Below are 19,482 nucleotides of genomic sequence, written 5' to 3'. Positions count from 1 at the left end.
GCGCATGTTTTGTTTATGTTGTAATATTTTGTTTTTGTGTTTATAGGACCCCCTTGAAAGTGAGATGTTACATCTCAAGGGGCTATCCTTTCAATAAATTCAGATATTGATTATCTGGTTTACATGCAAATCAACAACCTGGCAATGAAGCACACTGAAGCTGAATACGAGACAGAGTGTGATGGGTGTCACAGACCTGCGGTCTCTGTGGCTGATGCATTGTGGGAGTGCGATGGAGCATCCGAACAGCATGATGTGTCTGTAGCAGGACAGTTGACTCAGGTAGCTGAAGAACTTGAGGAACATCTGCAGCTCGCTGCTCTTGACGACCGTCGTCCCCGGCAACACGCCGCTCTGGTTGTACGGCAGCATGCTACACTGAATCTCCGTGATGTCAGAGCAGAAACCTGTAAACAAACACAAGAGAAATCTGATTGGCTGATGCGTTGAGCAAGAAGTGATTTCACTGGTCAGTTTAGAGGAGATGCGTTTTGAGCGATTTCACAATTCTTAATAAAATCCATGAGATTAAGATTCATGTTCACCGCAAATGACATTCATGTAAAACAGTGAAACTGCTGATTTTCTCAGTGTTACACTCTCTCTCTCTCTGTGTGTGTGTGTGTGTGTGTGTGTGTGCGTGTTTTTGTGACAAATGAGGACATAAATTTGTATAATGACAAGGGTATGACATAGGTATTACAAGGAGAAGGTGACTTTTCAGGACATTATCCCATGTCCCCACTTTTCAAAACGCATATAAATCACACAGAATGGAGTGTATTGAAAATCTGAAATAGCACAAAGTTTCCTGTGAGGGGTAGGTTTAGGGGTAGGGTTGGTGTAAGGCAATAGAATATACGGTCTGTACAGTAGAAAAACCATTACGCCTATGGGATGTCCCCACTTTTCACAAAAACAAACCTGTGTGTGCGTGCGTGCATACGTGCGTGTATAAAAGCTTAATAATTCTGAAAACCTGAAAGAAATGGTCACCAATCAGAGCTTCTGTCTTTGGTACATTCAAAGAATTTTTCATGAATCTTTGACCATGAAAAAAGTTGTGTTCATGTTTTTCGGCAGAGATTTGTAAATCGGACAGCCGTGAGGAGCTGTTAGGCCTGTGTCCTCCTCTCAAACACTGGCCATGTTAAACCCGGGGAGATCCTCTCTGAGCATCGGCTGGCAGATGCCTGAGGGCAGGACTCGCCTCATGAAGGGCTGTTCAGTGATCAGAGGCGTCATTCCCCCGGAGCACCAAACACTGCCATTTCCCTTTACTTCCCATAAGTAATATTCCTCTTCTGACATGGCCAAGATGGCAGCTACAGGAAATTCCTGATCCTGTGTCCTCAGGGCAGGAGAAAGTCATGAGCGCAGCCCTGGATTTAGGACCTCCCAATGAGAGAGTGAGAGCACTGTTCTCCATAAAGATCTCATCACTCAGACTACGGCGAGGCAGCCTGTCTGCTTAGGGTTTTAATGATCTCAGAGACCCTGGTCATCCACAGCACAGTCCATCAGCCCTGCCGCTGAACCACCGCAAGAAACCAAGCAGATCTCTGGGTGTTCTGCTCTCACTTCAACTTCCTGGATCTCCAGGTTGATACCTGAGTGAGAAGGTGGATGGTAGTGGTGGTGGTTTTGAGTTTGCTGCTGGGTGCTAATGAAACAGGGTTGATGTGTGTGAGTAAAGAGCCCTAGTGTCTTTGACCCTTTCTCCTGCTGTGCTTACAGAAAATCCTGTGATTGATTCCAGGAAAAGTATCCGTCATGTTGTACACATTATCTCTATGGCAACCTTCATCTCCAGGCTAACGCTGATATTTTCAGTCTATGAAGAATAGCTGGCTACTTTTTCCTGGAAGTTGAAGCCATTGGTGACTGAGCCAGATGAGATTTTAATATGAGTGGAGCTGATTGATGCTTCAAGAACTGGCTTTGAAGAACAAATGATCCTTTGAACCTTTGTATAATTCTAGTTTTTATGTTTTCTGAAGAAAATATGAGTTTTTTGCCTGTTCGAAACTGCAGTGCTTGCATGGTTGCCAGGGCATTGCTATTTAGGTTGCCAGTTTACAAGTTAGTGTTAAATCTTGTCAAATTATTAATGAAAAAGTGTTTTTATTTTCCGTCCAACGATTTCCTTCAAAAAAAATCAAGACAAGACTGTCACAATTACTCAACTAAATTCAAGTACTTGGATTAAAAAAAAAAATGTGTATCAGGTTATACTATAAGTGACGCATTCCACAGACGTCCATGACCCATGTTTCATAGAAATACTTCAAAATTCCATATTTGCATTATTACAGTTTTCTACCATCCAGCGTTTATACAATAGTGGAAAGTAGGCATTAATTAAAACTCTCTTTTTTTTTTTTTTACAAGTAAATGTATGAATATATCAGTATGTTTCTAAATATGAAGTATGCTGTTCATTGGTGATTTAAAAAAAAATAGTCCAATCCCGGCTTTAAGTTTGCGTGGCTTTGTGTCCACAAGTTTGATGTTCAAGAAATTACAGTCACTGTAGAATTTCTGTCGTAAAGAAGTCAACCAAGTTAATTGATTAATCGACTGAGTTATAGGACTTTTATGGAGTTTGACCAAGAATAAATAAAAATTAGAAGTTCATCCAATCATTATTACACTTATCATTACAAATAATTGTTTAAAATTTAAATGATTTGACTAATTGTGCATGATGTTAATGCATATACTATTACATTGTTTTAACAGTATTGTTCAAAAGAACCATATGAGTACTTTTGAGAAAGTACTCTTTGATACGTTATTGATCGAGTTATTATTTTCCTATTGTTATATATGTATTTAAGTCATTTTAAAGGCTATTGTTCACGTGGGTCTATTTTTATCACTTACTACACATACAAAAAAAGCAGTTTACTCGATTAATCGTCAAAATAATCGGCTTATAACTTGATTAATCACCAAAATAATCAATAGTGAAAGCTCTAGACAAGACAAAAATGGACATATTGATCATGATTAAATGCTTTTTATTAAAACATACTGTTGACAGTAACAAGAATGAAACATGGCAAGATATGATGAAATATTGACTAAAGTTTAAGGATATTAAAATCCTTAAGTCTCATAGTTTACTCACAGCACACCTCTCTCTTATAAGGTCTAATGTCAGGATCTGTAAGTATGAGCAGTAGTAAGCATGAAGCTTGCCTTGGCAAACACCAGCAATTATCGCTCATCAGCAATACATATAATATCATGCTGTTGCATACAAATGCATACAAACAACAGATGTCTCACTTTTCGATTGCATGTGGATTGCAGATTCACAGACGTGTTTCCTGCAACATAAATGTGTGGCGTCGTAGCGTGGATTCGGTCCCTGAGGGCCAATTAGAGCATGCCGTGGGAGGAGAGATGAAAAGTTGTTGTCTCTCCATACTTATGTGTTTTTCTGTGTATGTGTACACACATTCATGGCCATTCATTTTGGCTGCTTAGCTGTGAAAAGGCCCCAGTCACCATATTAACTCAATTATCAGCTAAAGTATACACGCATTCCTCCCCTGCCTCTTCACACTGATGGCTTTGTTCAGAAACGGGACAGAATGAAGTCTTCAAAAGTGCTCATCATCAGCTTTCATTAATTAATTATTAGTCTGAACTGAGCTCAGTTCGGGAACACAATGGGATATGCAGCAGACTGTTAAAGAGCACCATAATTAACATTTTTGAAATGTTTTACAACAGCAGCACTATTTTAGATATTTTGCTTTGGGGAATGAAATCCCTTTTTTAATAATCCAAGAGCAAACTTGGCACTTGAGTCTTTAAAATTGATTTTTCATTGATTTTTCGTGTTTAATGGCAAGTGAAGCTTCTTTCTTTTTTCCTAAAGCCACATAAGGAATGAGTCATCAAGTTTTGTCATTTAATCAGCATCATGTCTTTGCAAAACTGTCTGCTGCTATTTTTTTTATGGTGCATAAAATCGAAAGCACCAAAAATTTAGAGTTTTTGGTGAACTGTTCTTTTAATCAAAGAACTTAACTATGGGTTGCTCTGTGGGGGTGTTTTTGATCAAAGTTTCAATTAGTGCATGCACACATACAATGCTGATACACAAGAGAAATCAGCAGGAGTCTTGCATTTGAGAGTGCCAACTGCTGAGAACTATCAGATATACTCACATAAATATCCTAAATTATGCTGTTTTATCTTATAACTACAGTGGTAGAAGACTATGTCTTTATAACTTGCCTTAAAGTAGTCAAAAGTTCAGATACTTGACTTGAATATAAGTTTCCTCATAATTTTGGAAGTCTAATGGAATGGTTGAAAATGAAGCATTTAAGCGTGATAAGTGATTTCTTAGAAACACTTTTGATATTTGAAATCAACACCCAAAAGAAACACTCCTCCCTTCATTGCTTCGACCCCAGATTCAGTAACAAATCTATTACTGGTGTGATAAGAATAAGGATTTATAGTAATAAAAACCTGAACCGAAAGAAAAAGCAAAAATGTCATATATACAGGCAATAGTTTGTTGTTAGGTAACACCAGCTCCAGACAAACAATGACACTTCAATCTGTCTCGTTGCTATACCTAACATTACAACAACAGTATATCTTGGTTGTGTGTAACATAACGAAACCAATGTTACTCAAGTACTCAAAGGGTTGCTTAGCCCTGGAAAGCTTTTCCAACGCAGGTCTTTCTGTAGTTCTTGCCTGATCGTAACCCTTGATTTTCCATTGATACTCCTCTGACCTTTTCCTCTTTAGGAATGTCTCAGTTATCTCTCTTTCTAGAGCTTTTCTGCAAATATCCCATGTACAAACTCTCTCTCCTCCCCTTCATGAACATTAACGCCACCTATTGCTGATTTGCTACTGATCGGTCTCCTTTATTAACACAGCCAGAACTATGTACAAACTTTTCTTTTTCCATCACACTAGCAGGTATTCACAAAATTGTTTGGTTGTTTATTTAAATTTTTGACATTGTTTCTCAGAAATCACTTACTGTACCTTTATTAAAGGGATAGTTCACTCAAAAATGAAAATTCTGTCATCATTCATTCACCCTCATATCCATCCAAACTCATAAAGAATTTTGTTCATGTTGAAGATATTTTTAATAATGAAACCTGAGCGGTTTCTGTCCCTGCAGTGAAAGATTATTCCAACAAAACTTTGACGCTTCAAAAAGTTCATAATGCACTCTAAAAAATGCTGGGTTGTTTCAACCTAACTTTGGGTCAAATATGGACTAACCCAACTTTTGGGTTAAAAATTTAATTAAAAAATTTAACCCAACAGCTGGGTTAGTCCATATTTAACCCAAAGTTGGGTTGAAACAACCCAGCATTTTTTAGAGTGTGGTATTATAAAAGTAATCCATATGAATCAAGCAGTGTAATCCAACATAAAGTATAAACAATTATCAAAAAAATACACACGCCTCATCAGCTATGATAAATGGAAACTGAAACATGTTTGTGTCACATGCAAGAACAAGTTCTTGCTCATCAAGAAGCACGTTGGTGCCGTAAACGTTCCGTTTACCATATTTGATGATCTCCATGTATGCGTTGATCAATGATTATGTGAATAAAAGCATTAAGTCAGTTCATCATATGTTTATCGTATTAAACTGCATGATTCATATGGATTACTTTTACATTGTCTTTATGAACTTTTTAGGTCTTGAAAGTTTTGGTGGAGTGGAATGTCAATAGAGGAACAGAAATAATCTTAATTTGTGTTTCGAAGACAAACAAAGGCTTATCTGCTTGGAATTAGGGCTGAACGAGCCTGGGTCTGTGCGACTTCATCTATGGCTTTTCTCTTTGCTTTCACAAACCGATCCATCTCCCATTCTAATTACGTCCTTTGGCTGTTTACTGTTTTATTTATTTTCTTTTTCTGCTGATGGCCCGCGCTCGACTTGAAGCAGCGCTGCTTAGACCGATGGGTGTGTGTCATCAAAGTACTGCCAGAGCTATAAGAGAGCGTGGACGTCTCCTTATGCTTTCTCTCGCCTTACTTTGATGTCATACACCGATCGATCTTCAAGTCAACACCCCTCTTTACTCTCGCGTGTCACGTGACCTTGTAATCGCAGCCTCTGCGATTGAAAAATCGCGTTTTCTCATATCGCGATATTATCGCAAATGCAATTAATCGTTCAGCCCTACTTGGAATGACTTGAGGTTAAGTAAATGATGGCAGATTTTCCATTTTTGCGTGAACTATCCCTTTAATCATCATACAGAAGTGTGTTCTTCTGTTCTTCTCCGTGTCAAACCTGTATCAAAGATGGTGCTTTTAGAACATTGCTGTTAATGGGTTTCCTTGAGCTTCATAAGCCTTCACTTATCTGCACATTGTACAGTTCCTCCAACGGCTTTCAGAGGATTTTCAAGACCTAAGGCCGCCACTTAACGCCATGGCAACAGACCTGCAGGTGCTGTTTTACATTCAGTCTCCTCAGCTGGTGAATATTATGGGCTGTGGAATAACGCACGGAAGAGGCCCATTATTGCACTCTTAATGGATCCATCAGAACTCTCTGAACAGCCCAGCGTGATTTTAAAGGCTTATAGAGCCAGAGAAAGAGTATGGTATACTCCCGATCTGATTTAATTACCGCTGCCCATGTCTTGGGTCCGTTCTCAATGGAAACAAACAGCGAATGAAGTGAATGCCGATTAAAAAGGATTTGGATTTGTGATGTCCCATGGGATCCGTTTAGAAGATCCTTCCACTCGTTTCCTCACTAATGATGATTTCACTAGCGTGTGTTTGAATGGCACGCTTATGAAGTTAATGAGGCAGAAATAATTTGCTTGTTGACTGCTTAATGAAGGTGCTAGCGAGCAACGCTCTCCAAATCTGAGGTTCCTCGTGGAAATGTGCGTTTGTATTTTATTCCAGTGGTTAAATAAAGATAATTGAGAAATTTCACTCTCATCACTCCTTAGTTACTTTGTAATTGTCGTTAAATGGTGGCCTTTTGCCCTTACTGTAGATGAGTGCAGCTGCATTTCTCATGCATGCTGTAATTGATGTATCACTGCCGCTGCGTCCGGGGGCTTCTGGGTAAATGGATGATCTTTGAATAGGGCCGGCTTCTTTTTATGTCCGCCCAGAACAGACATGTGATGGATTAAACATGGTGAACGACTGTTGAGATGATGGATGATGAGGTGCATGGACTTCCTCCCTCTCATACCGTCCTCTCGCTTTCTCTCGTTTCTCTGTGTGGTGCACTTCTGAACTGCGTTTCTGCAAAGTTTTGTTTCCAAAACACAACAAGAACAAAACAGTGCTCATTTTTATGGTAAAGTGATAGATCTATCACTAAAAAATGACAGTTTACAGAAAACAACTACTGGACATTTCAATCTAGATGATTGAGAATATAGAGGATACAGATTGCTTTTAGTGCATCTGTTTCATAAAATTTTTATTTTGTCAATTTGTAAATTATGTCTGAAAAGTACTCACTGATTCATGTTCATGTGAAGTTATGAAATGCAGATCAGCTTAGTTTCCTCTCAGTTGTTTTATTTAATCTTCGTTTTGCTTGTTACAGGTCACGCTGTGGTTCTGGAGGAACAATCAGTTGTCCTACATTAAACTCTAATGAGAGCAGTGTCAATAATCCTGACTTTTATAACTATTTGGGTTAATTATGGGTGTTTTATGTTTTCACGGCTAGAGATTAATTGGTTTATGATGAGCAGTGTTAAGCTTGAAAGTTTTACACTCTTAAATTGCTCATAAATGTATAAGCGCTGGCAGCATGTCAAACGTGATTGGAGTCTGTTTTCCCAGAGTCTCTTCTCTGAGCTGTTAGTGCAGTGATGTTTTTATGTTGTTATATACCATACATGCACTAAAAGCTACAAATATATTAAGATTTTTTAAAGACCCCAAGATATTTTAGATGTTTTTGTAAGCAGTCTCTACTGCTCACCACAGCTGCATTTATTTGATCAAACGTACAGTAAAACAGATATATTGTGGAATATTATTACAATTTATAATAACTGTTTTCTATTGTAATGCATTTTAAAATGTAATTTATTCCTTTGATGCAGAGCTGAATTTTCAGCATCATTACTCCAGACTTCAGTGTCACATGATCCTTTAGAAATCATTCTAATATAATTATTTACTGCTCAAGAAACTTCTTATTATTTTTTCATGATTGTTTGATGAATAGAAAGTCCAAAAGAACAGCATTTATTTGAAATAGAAATATTTTGTTACAACATTATAAACGTCTTTACTCTTATTATTGATCTATTTAATGTGTCATTTATGAATTAAAGTATTAATTTATTTATTTTTTAAATCTTATTTTTACCCCAAATAGATGAATTTGAAAGGTAGTGATATTTAACTCAAAAAGTTACAGTATATTGTCATTACATTCACTTTACGTCCACTTCTGGAAGCCTCCTAGCAGAATGACAGGAAAGAGAGGGATAGAGAGCGATAGAGCTGTAAATGAAAGTGGCATTGCTTATCTGAAAGTGTGTTGTAAACACAATCATCATGCTTACCATTTTCTTACCTGCTTCCTCTTTTCACCAGCATGTTATGTTGAAAAACTCAACTAACCTGAAACCTTAACTGGCCTAAAACATTCATACTGCCCTTTTGCTGCATTGAAAGCACTGCTGTTTCTTATTTTAAAGGGGTCATATGACGATGTTAAAAATAACATTATTTAGTGTATTTGGTGTAATGCACTGTTTACATGGCTTAAGTTTCAAAAAACACATTATTTTCCACATATTGTACATTATTGTTGCTCCTCTATGCCCCGCGTTTTTGAAACACGTAGATTTTTACACAGCTCATCGGTCTGAAAAGCGCTAACTTTTATAAAGAATATCTCTTTGGGTTTGAGACTTTAGTCTTTGCAACTTTACAGCTTCGATCTTATATACTGTATGCACAAACAGCTTGTAACACTCCAAAGGATAACTTGAAACCACATCACATGACCCCTTTATTTCATACTAATGTTTCAAATATGGGTGTGAGTAAGAATATTAAGAAATTAATACTTTTATTCAACAAGGATGCATTAAATTGATCGAAAGTGACAGCAAAGACATTTATCAAAGAATCCTGAAAAAGCTGTTTCCACAAAAATATGAAGAAGCACAACTTTTTTCAACATTGATAATAATCAGAAATGTTTCTTGAGCAGCAAATCAGTATATTAGAATGATTTCTGAAGAATTATGTGACACTGAAGACTGGAGTAATGATGCTTAAATTAGGCTTTGCATCACAGGAATAAATTACATTTCAAAATAAATTCCAATATAATACAATAATATTGCTTTCATTGTATTTGTGATCAAATAAATTCAGCCTGTAGTGTGGACGACCTAAAAGGTGCAGTAGGAGATCTTGGAAAATGCTAACTGTAGCCTGATAGCACTGAAAGCGAACGTCCCACCCTCCCTGCAATCGCCGTCCAAAGCCACGCCCCCTGAACGCATATACGCTCACAGACCAGACCATTTAACTTAATGATTGCTATCGTGATGTGAAGAGACTTTCAACCAGCATAACAAAAAAAATTTCTGAAGACAATCACCTATTGCACCTTTAAAACTAACATAAACATTACAAGCAGTCATTTTGTTGCATTTTTTTTTTTGAGCTGTGCTTAGTTTACACAATCTCTCATGGCAATTTTTTTTTCCCCAAGTAATTGATGGGCCACAGTACTTAAATGTGTGCGGTCTGTGTTTGCGAATGCTACAGTAAACAAACTCCATGATGTCTGAAACGATCTTCTGAATGCCGACTGCAAACATTCATGCCTCATTCACCCATCCTGACCTCAATACACTGATTCTTGAGGATGCCTCAGGACAAAACGTGACACTTATTGACCTGTGCTGTCTACTACATGCATGTACAACCATCAGTTACCCCCATCGTCTTCAATCAATACTGCCCATCATGGTGCTTAACACACCGCCAAGAACGAAGCCTTGTGGGTTCAATCGAGCACACATCATTAACCTCCAGGGTTGATTGAATGCCTCTTTTGTGGCTTTAAAAGGATAGTACATTTCTGTCATCGTTCACTCATCTGTATGATTTTCTTTCTTCAGTTTCCCATGAATAATATTCTGAGTTCCACAGAAGAAAGGAAATACAGGTTTGGAACGACATGAGGGCAAGAAATGGTGTTGTGCTTTTGTTCTTTCTGTATTTTCAGTATTTCTCCCTGTTGCCCTCTAGTTGCCTTTCTTTCTCTCAGCTTTGTCCTGTTTAAATCTTTCAGGTGCATTCAGAGGGAACAAACTCTGAGCCGGCCGTGTTTCTGCAGTCACATCCTCCTCCCATTCTCTCATTCTCACAGCCTTTGTGCTTATGTAATCTGTTTCTTGTAGACAGTGAGAGACTGAGGGAGTGAGACAGAACTTAAGAAATAGGGATATTCCTTCTTTTGTTCTGTTTTGCCGCTGTGCCATTAGCGACGAGTCTATTTGTGGTTTGAAAAGAAGCCCTCCATGTGTCCCGCTAGTTTTCCAGCCTGCCAGCACTATTCCCAACGGAGAAGGTGCTCTTTGTTGAGGCGTCTCAAGCATGCATATTATTTTCAGACGTGTGCTGTGAGGTGTTGTTGAGTCAGCGGGGTCACAGACAGCTGTCGCTGGGTGAGTGTTGAGCTGTTTGTCAGAAAGCTCTCCAGACAAATCAACAATACAGCATTTCTTTATATTCTGAAGATGAGGTTTCATGCAAACGTTTGGTTTTGCTTTTGGTCAGAGTTCAGTTGTGATTTTTGTGGAGTTGTCAACAGAAACAATGATTTGTCTTTTTCCAAGCACTGTCTGTTATGGGGTCGTGATTTCATAATTGCACAAAAAAAGACAATTTTTGGCTATTTATGTTTAAGCATTTCTGTAGTTCAAACAGCAGAGTGTGGCGCTAGCAACACCAATGTCATGGGTTTGATTCCCAGGGAATGCATGAACTGATTAAATGCATGCTTTTAATGCAACACAAGTCGCTTTGGATAAAAGCGTCTGCCAAACATATAAATGAGATTTTTCAAAATCTAAAGCTCCTCCAAGAGTTGTACATGTTTATGTATATGTTAAAAGTCATGTTTGCAAACCTGCTACAATGAGTACTTCAGAGGTGTTAATACATTTCTGGCATTGCCAAAGAGACTGTCCGTGTGCATATCCCAACATAATTACACTGCCACGTTATATGTGAAATATAATGCGTGTGTATTGAACTATGTTTATGTGTATGTGCATGAAGTGAAATTATGCGTAGGCTTCTTACCTCGATCAATTTACTTTTCGTTTTGTGCTAAACAAGAAAATAATTAAAAACGATTAAATCTGTGATTTATAATGCGTTCTTCCACATTTTTAAGCAGCCTAATGTACAGGTATGGATATTATAATTTTACTACGTTTTTATTTTTATTTAATTGTGTGTTTTGGCTATCAGTGTAGTTTTATTGGGGCGTAAGTTGATTTTAATTTGTGAATATTTTTCATTTTTATTTAGTTTTGGTATAGTTTTTAGTTTTCATTTTTGCTTTTCATTTGCTTGTGACACTACAAAGTGCATTAAATAAAAAGAAAAATCAAAGCTAAACTCAACCAAATAAACTGGATTTGCAAAACTTTCCAAATGTATTCATTTGCGTTTGAGGCCATTTCATTTTTCTTATAGATATCAAGACTGTCTAGCACTGATTGAAAATATGACAACTAAAGTCATTTTTATGTAATTCTATTTAATGTTAAAACCCCACTTTTCGTTTCGTTCTTTTTTTTTCTTTAGTTAATGTAGTTATTTTTGTTGGCTAGTTTTCACTTTCATAATAGATGATAACCTTGACGAGGAGCTCCCATGTGTAATTTGCACCTCTGTTTTATCCCTAACTTCATATTCTTCTTTATTCTCTGAGTTAAATCTGATTTCAGATTTTCTCATATTAAATATCACATAAAGAAAGGGGAATAGTGGCAGTCTGAATAACAGCGCTGTGCTTTGGTCTGTGGTTTGATTGAAGATGTAAGACTGTGTGGTGTTAGGAATCACCGTTAAACTAAAGTCTGCAGTTTGTGTACATGCACAGTGAACTTACATGATAGTACTGCAATGCTCAAAGAGCTTCCAGAACTTTGAGAGACAAACTTCCTGTTTGTATTTCTTCTAATTATCCTAGGTGCATGGACACAGACAGAAATGATGTGAACAACACTGAGCCTCATTTCCCCCGTTACTCAGTCCATAAATATCAAAACACACGGTCTGCTCCATTGTCAGGTTGACTTTCTTTCCTAATGTTTTCCATTTTCTGTCCTTCCTTTGCTTTTATCTTTTATTCATGTAGTCGGGCTGGTTCTTTATCAGCAGGTGGTAGTGGATTCATCATTACACTAAATGTGAAACACACATACTGTCCAGTGATCAAAGCAGCTGTCTGTACTGTCAGCACATCTAATGACAGCTGGTGCTTATTTAGCTCCGGCAGAGCATTATTATGTCTGACTTCTACAAAACTTGCTTACAAGGTAGTTGTGTGTGTTTGTCAGTGTCAATTTGATTGGCTTTTTATGTATGTGAAGCTAATGTTCCTACACATGTTACTGCAGGGTGCGTTAATGGAATAGTTCACCCGCAAATGAAAATGTATTCAGTCTTTCCAAACCTGTATTCAATTATTTCTGCCATGAAACACAAAAGCGCCATAAAAGTAGCATAAATGTTTCTCTCTGATTTGTGCTCTTTATTTCAAGTCTTCTGATGTCAAGTCATGGCTTTGTGTGACGGACAGACTGAAGTTGAAAGCAAAGATTTTTAACAAATAATTACTTATATTTCAGTCTGTTCCTCACAAAAAAGGTATCGTATGACTTCAGAAGACTTAATAATGCGCACAAATCATATGCTTTCTTTCTATGAAAAAAATCTGTATTAAATATTCTCTAAAGAAGTTATACAGGTTTAATTTTTTTTTTTTTTTTTATATACATGTTCAAAAAGTTCAGGGTCGGTAAACAGTAAAAACGTATTTTGTGAAATATTACTATTTAGTAACATTACTAAATATTATTTCAAATAACTGTTTTCTATTTGAATATATTTTAAAATGTACTCCTGTGATCAAAGCTGCTCAAGAAACATTTCTGATTATTATCAGTAATGAAAGCAGTTGTGCTGCTTTTAATTTTTTCATCTTAGATGAATGGAAAGTTCAAAAGAACAGCATTTTCTGAAACATAAATCTTTTGTAACATTAGAAATGTGTTTACCCTCATATTTGATCAATTTAATGCATCATTGCTGCTAAATAAAGGAATTCATTTATTTTACTTACTGACCCCAAACTTTTTAATGGTAGTGCATGTTCTTCTAGTGCAGAGCAGTGACTGATGGGCTCAGCCTTTTTAATTAATTAGCATTAAACTGAATTTTTTGCCCAATGAGTAGGGCATCAGATTTTAAATGAATCTTCTGTTCAGGATTCTGTGTTTATGGGAGCAGTATTCATGCACAGCGGCTGTGAGCAGGACGGTGTGTTGCATCATCTTACTGTCAGAAGCGCTTCAACAGAAATACAGATTTATGAGAGAAGATGTGCTTTCTCTTCAGTGCCCCATCCATATTTTCTTTCATAAGTCTATGTTTTGTGAAAGGGGTTTTAGAAGTGCAGTTCTGCTGTGAGCATGACATTTGAATTTTGGTATTTTTATTATTAGTGGTAGAATACAGTCTCCTTCATTGAATCCTTCATCTAATCCATCCATCAATAGCACCTTCTTGCAAGTCCAGTTCTTTTTCAACAAGTGATGAGTGAAAAATGCTTCTTAACCTTCAGAAAATATTGTTTGTCTACCTCAGGAAGTCAAACTATTTGCCTGTTCTTTAATGTTTGATTATAATTGGTCAGTTGCGACATTGAACAGTCATTGAACATTTATGATTAATTATGTTCTGCTGGATGAGAGAACTGTAAATAGAGAGCTTATTGCAGACTAATATTAGTATTTATGACTGTAATGTGGATGCAGTTTTCATTTGGATTCATTTTAATCAGCATTTGATTGTATTTTCTTATCAAAAGTTTTAAGGCAGTCTAAGTAGACAATTAAATAATTAATTCATACCAATCTACAGTATGTTGTTAGGGTCGTGATCACCATCTTGGGGTTTGTGATAATTCACTTTTTATTTTATTTTATGATAATGAAATGTCTGAATACAGATTAAAAACTCTGGGTTGTGTGAGGTCATTATTTTAAAATATTAAATAAATGTTTAAAAATTTAAATTAATGTAACTTAACAGGGTTAAATGGTTAAGCTTGATGTTTATGTAACTCCTAAAATTTGTGTAAAAATAGAAAAAAATTGAATGAGATTATTTGCAATTGTGCCAAAAAAGTGTCTGACTGATTTGTACAATACCTTTGTCCGTCTACTGTTTTGGCACAAACATAACACCATAGTCTTCCCGTCATGCTGTAGAAAGGTTCCAAAAGATATCACTCCCTTAATTTCACAATCGTTTCATTAGTGAGTTGAGTAAAAATGTGGGACACTGCCAAAGTGAAATTTTTTGGTTGTTAATTAAAAATAGTTTTTCTACAATAAATTCAGTTCAACAGATTAGAAAATCCCTACATTGAGAAAAAACAATGGTGTAGTAGTTTTTAAAGTCTGAATACAGAATAAAAACTCTGGGTTGTGTGATGTCATTATTTTAAAATATTAAATAAATGTTTAAAAATTTAAATTAATGTAACTTAACAGGGTTAAATGGTTAAGCTTGATGTTTATGTAACTCCTACAATTTGTGTAAAAATAGAAAAAAATTGAATGAGATTATTTACTTGTCTAATATGGTGTTCCAATTGTGCCAAAAAAGTGTCTGACTGATTTGTACAATACCTTTGTCCGTCTACTGTTTTGGCACAAACATAACACCATAGTCTTCCCGTCATGCTGTAGAAAGGTTCCAAAAGATATCACTCCCTTAATTTCACAATCGTTTCATTAGTGAGTTGAGTAAAAATGTGGGACACTGCCAAAGTGAAATTTTTTGGTTGTTAATTAAAAATAGTTTTTCTACAATAAATTCAGTTCAACAGATTAGAAAATCCCTACATTGAGAAAAAACAATGGTGTAGTAGTTTTTAAATTTCTAGTAAATTTCACAGTTAATAACAAAGAAATGGTTAAATAACATTGAATTGAACATGAAATTTTTAAGTAGAAAGACTGAAAATAATATTTTGTAGTAAAACATACTCCAATAATCTTTGTTTTACAACAACTACAAGTAATGTGTAACAAGGACACTATAACATACCATTAAGGGGGGCTTATTTTACTACTAGCTACTTTTCTGTTAATGTTATGATAGATAATAGTTAATTGAACATTTAATAGTTCTCACTCCAAAGAAAAAAAAGCGTTCTTTTATTGCTCTTAAGCAAGCATACTTAGCCACCAGTTTGTTCCTATTCTCAGAGAGTGCCATCTAAGTTAGGATGGCATTTTTTGTTTTGTGGTGCTTCAGGCTCCTGGTGCCTGTCAGACGCAGGTGGAGATGGTGGCATGCGAACCAGCAGCCTGCAAACCATGACAGAGTGTTGCAACCAATCACTGTCAACAACACTCAACACTGCCATACGTAACCCTGGCAACCAGACCGCTTTGAACCAATGAGCTTTTCTCTCCAAACTTCTTTGACTAACGAGCATCACTGACCGACGCCTCTGTGTTTCTATCTTTAGGGGCCACAAAAGAAAACTGGAGGAGGCCAGAGAAGATAACGACGACGATGATGATGATGATGGCGGCTCCAGTAAAGACTCCAATGAGGATGAGGAGGGCAGCAGCTCGGAGGCTGATGAGATGGCTGCTGCGCTGGAGGCGGAGCTAAATGATTTCATGTGAGCTGATTGGACGACGATGCATATGAACTATTCTGTGTTCTCATAAGGTACCAGAGATGAAACATGCATTCGTGTCGCTGTTATACAGCGCAAGTAAATGTGTGTGTGTGTCTGCGAGTGTGTGAGAATAAAACAAAGGGGTTTACAAAGTAGATAGATATGTACAGATAGAGTTTTAGTAGGGATAAGTCCAACACAAAGTCATTTTATTGTGAAGTTACTTAAGAGTACATAGCGGTGTGGGAAGTAGAGCTTCTGTGTCTGATGTTTTACTTAGTTTCTGTTCCAAAATTAGTTTTTATATAATTGTAAATGAAGTTAAATATTTCAACTAATTGGTAATGAATGCCAAAGAGTCTGAAGAGCTCTGCTTAAGGACCCCTCAGAAGACTTTCGGAGGGGTTTGTGGTCCTCACCAGCAGTAGAAATCAGACGTCCGAATGTGTCCGGTGTCGTCTCTTTCCTTTGGTTTTGTGCGTCGCCCTGTGCTGTTGACGCCCCTGTGTGTGAGACTGACACTGTGCTGCACCAATCCCAGAATACCAGCAACCTTTAGACACGCCCACAGCCACTATTACCAAAAAACCTCACAACTGCTATGTGAAGAACTGATAAGAACGTGAAATGTAAAATCAGTAATACACTTGCAACAGACGATTTGACTTACACCATTATGGTTTGCGACTGATTTATTACGATATTAAAGGAGTAGTTCACAAAAATGACTTGTAAAGTTCTGTCATCATTTACTCACTCATTGCAAACCAAGAAACATATGAGATATTAAGTAGAATGTCTGAGCTGCCACAGTCCAAATTTAACACCATAAAAGTGATCCATATGACTTGTATGTCCATATTTCATGTCTTCTGAAAAAGCTTTATGTGAGGAAAATACAGGAAAGTCATTGTTTACTTCAAATGTAGGGCTTTTGATGCAAGTTTGACATGAAATTTGATAACAAGACAATAGATATTAATGATATCAATGCATTGTTTTAATAGTCCATATTGCTTTTTATAGCTTGGTGGAGTGAAAGATTATCAGTTTGCTCCTCACGCAATGATATCATATTGCTTCTAAATACTTTGAAAGGCGCTTATGAATCACATGGGCCACTTTTAATGCCTTTGTTCATCTTGGAGCTTGATGTTATAAATCCAACTTTTGTTGTAGATAAAAGAGCTGCTCGGGCATTCTGCGTCTTCTTTAGTGTTTCGCAAAAGAAAGAAAATTACACTTTGGAACAACATGTGCTAGTAAATGATAACAGACTTGTCATGTTTGTGTGAACTGTTTCTGTAACTACCTACAAATTGATACTTGTGGTCTTTTCTGCTCCTAAGATGACAATTAAATGCCACCTTTTACTCTGATGTCAGCGTACAGATATCGTCATCTTCATTTGGCTTCAGGTGCTGATAAGTGAACACTGTGGCAGCATTAAACCGGGTGTTTGGTTGGCTCTCGCGCCACCCTGAACCATCACTGTACACACTGATCAGATCTGGACCCGTGGGCATCAAGACTACCTGTCTAAGACCAGTTTCATGAATTCACTGGTTCAAGCTGGTTTTCTTGTGTCGAGCTGATCTAACTCAGTTTCTCAGAGGTTTGTGCACCTCATCTCTCGTGTTGTTTTTGACTGATGGATTTTTTTCACTTTCATTGTGGTGTTGTTTTCAACAATGTAAAGTATTTGTATATTCTATTTCGTACTTGACAAAGAAAATGCTTTTCATTTAATAAAGATTTGTTTTATAAACCAGTACTTTGAGGTTTTTTTTGTATTGTTGAATGCAATGTAGTGTGTAAAATAAATAAATAAATCAATAGCACAGATTGTCAATGCTATAATGTTAAGAAAACAAACAAAAAAAAACTTGAGGCAGCCAGCTTCAATATACTCAACATATTGAAAAAAAAAAAAACTTACGCAAACTTATGTTCTAAAAAAAAAAGTGCAAAATTTAAGTGCATTAATCTTACATTTTAAACTGATCACAAACATTACTGTACACAATAGAGCCCGACCGATATGTTTTTTTGGGGCCGATACCGATATTAGGGAGTAAAAAAAAGCCGATATCGATATATCGACCGAACTTCAGTAAGGAGGTCTCTTGTTCAGGCAGCAGCATTCAAGCGTGGTCTCCTCGAGCTGAAGGGATCCCCCGAATTTGGTGCGGATTCGCCGCGACGTTACGGAGACATGGCCGTTCAAAGTTTCAATGGTTTTCCATAGACTAAGCTTTAAAGCGTTTCATCCAGGTCGCCAGTAGCAAACAGCAGAGCGCGGTCTGATGGACAAACTAAGTAATTACACCATTTCAAGCATTTTATCTGCGTTATATGTTCTGTAAAAAAAAAATCATATCGGCGGCATATTTGCCGATACCGATATATATCGGCGCAGGCTCATATCGGCCGATAATATCGGCAAAACGATATATCGGTCGGGCTCTAGTACACAATAGAGATGTAGAACAGAAGTGTCTAAATTCTGTATCAATTTGTTTAGGAAACTGAAAAGCGTATATGGAGTAACTATGTTTATACACACCTAAACAAATTTAGTATATGCTTACTGAAATAGAAGAAACTTCAACACGAATTACTATAATGGTGACAATGGAAACATCTACATAGAGCTAAAACATCAATTAATTCTGAATAACGCAATATTTATCATAAATCCTCATGTTTTGACCAAAAAAATTTGTTTGACTCTTATGCTCACCAAGTCTGCATTTATTTGATCAGAAATGTAGTAGAAGTTAATAAATATTAATTGAAATATTAATTAAATGAAATATTATTAGAATCTAAAATTACAATCTGTTGTTGTAATATATTTAAAAATTATTTATTTGTGCTGCAAAGCTGAATTTTCAGATTTTTAGATTAATAGAACAGCATTTATTTGAAATAGAATACATAGAAATTAAATAAAATATAAAATATAATATTTTATAATATATTTTATAAAATATTATATTATAATATATTATAAAATATATTTATTTATAATATAAATAAAATATAATAAATAGCAAATGGTGGTCACACCAGATACTGACTGGTTTTCGGCCCCCCCCCCCCTAAAAGTTGACTTTGATGTAATGTCAACTTTATCCCCATTTGATAGTTCAGTTAACCTTTAAAATAGTGTTGCCTGACAAAATGGAAGTTGGATTTGTACAGAGTAATACACAGTGATTAAGAAGATTTTAAAGTAAACAAATAGGGGGACAAAACGAACTGGACGTGGCTTTTTAGATGTATTTTTGTCTCTTAAAAACAGTAACTGGTAGGACTACATGAAAACAATTAATAAAAACTAGTGCTAAAGAGACAGTTTCTGCTGGATGTCCCTGAAGTAAAATTAGCTGAAGCTCATTAGGCCTGCAGTGCTGCTTCAGTAGTGATTTGACTCTGGCCGCTGTGTTGTAGGGGAAAATCAGTCCGGAAGCCTCCTGTCTCTATGATCCTCTTTAATCCACCCG

At 36.5% G+C, this 19,482-nt stretch overlaps 1 protein-coding gene and 1 long non-coding RNA gene across 3 annotated transcripts in view; one reads left to right on the top strand and one right to left on the bottom strand.

Moving 5' to 3' along the window:
* LOC107745039 (RNA polymerase II subunit A C-terminal domain phosphatase-like) overlaps positions 1–17,749 on the top strand; it is a 151,586-nt gene extending 133,837 nt beyond the window's left edge. For both annotated transcript variants that reach the window (XM_016558871.1, XM_016558870.1), the window contains one exon: positions 15,815–17,749. In XM_016558871.1, the coding sequence (XP_016414357.1) occupies positions 15,815–15,977 (163 nt within the window). In that variant the 3' untranslated portion in view covers positions 15,978–17,749. The remainder of the gene's footprint in view (positions 1–15,814) is intronic.
* Positions 8,779–10,659, bottom strand: LOC107745041 (uncharacterized). The gene is made up of 3 exons (XR_001640559.1): positions 10,649–10,659; positions 8,977–8,978; positions 8,779–8,888 (listed from the first exon to the last, which is right to left on the bottom strand). It is a non-coding gene; the product is annotated as an uncharacterized LOC107745041 (long non-coding RNA).
* Positions 17,750–19,482: the final 1,733 nt, after the last annotated feature.

This window comes from Sinocyclocheilus rhinocerous, unplaced genomic scaffold (assembly GCF_001515625.1).
Source record: "Sinocyclocheilus rhinocerous isolate Xijiao unplaced genomic scaffold, SAMN03320098_v1.1 scaffold438, whole genome shotgun sequence".
Taxonomy (NCBI): Eukaryota; Metazoa; Chordata; class Actinopteri; order Cypriniformes; family Cyprinidae; genus Sinocyclocheilus; species Sinocyclocheilus rhinocerous.
The sequence above is the reverse complement of the archived record's forward strand: the minus strand, read 5'-3'. Positions and strand labels throughout refer to the sequence as shown.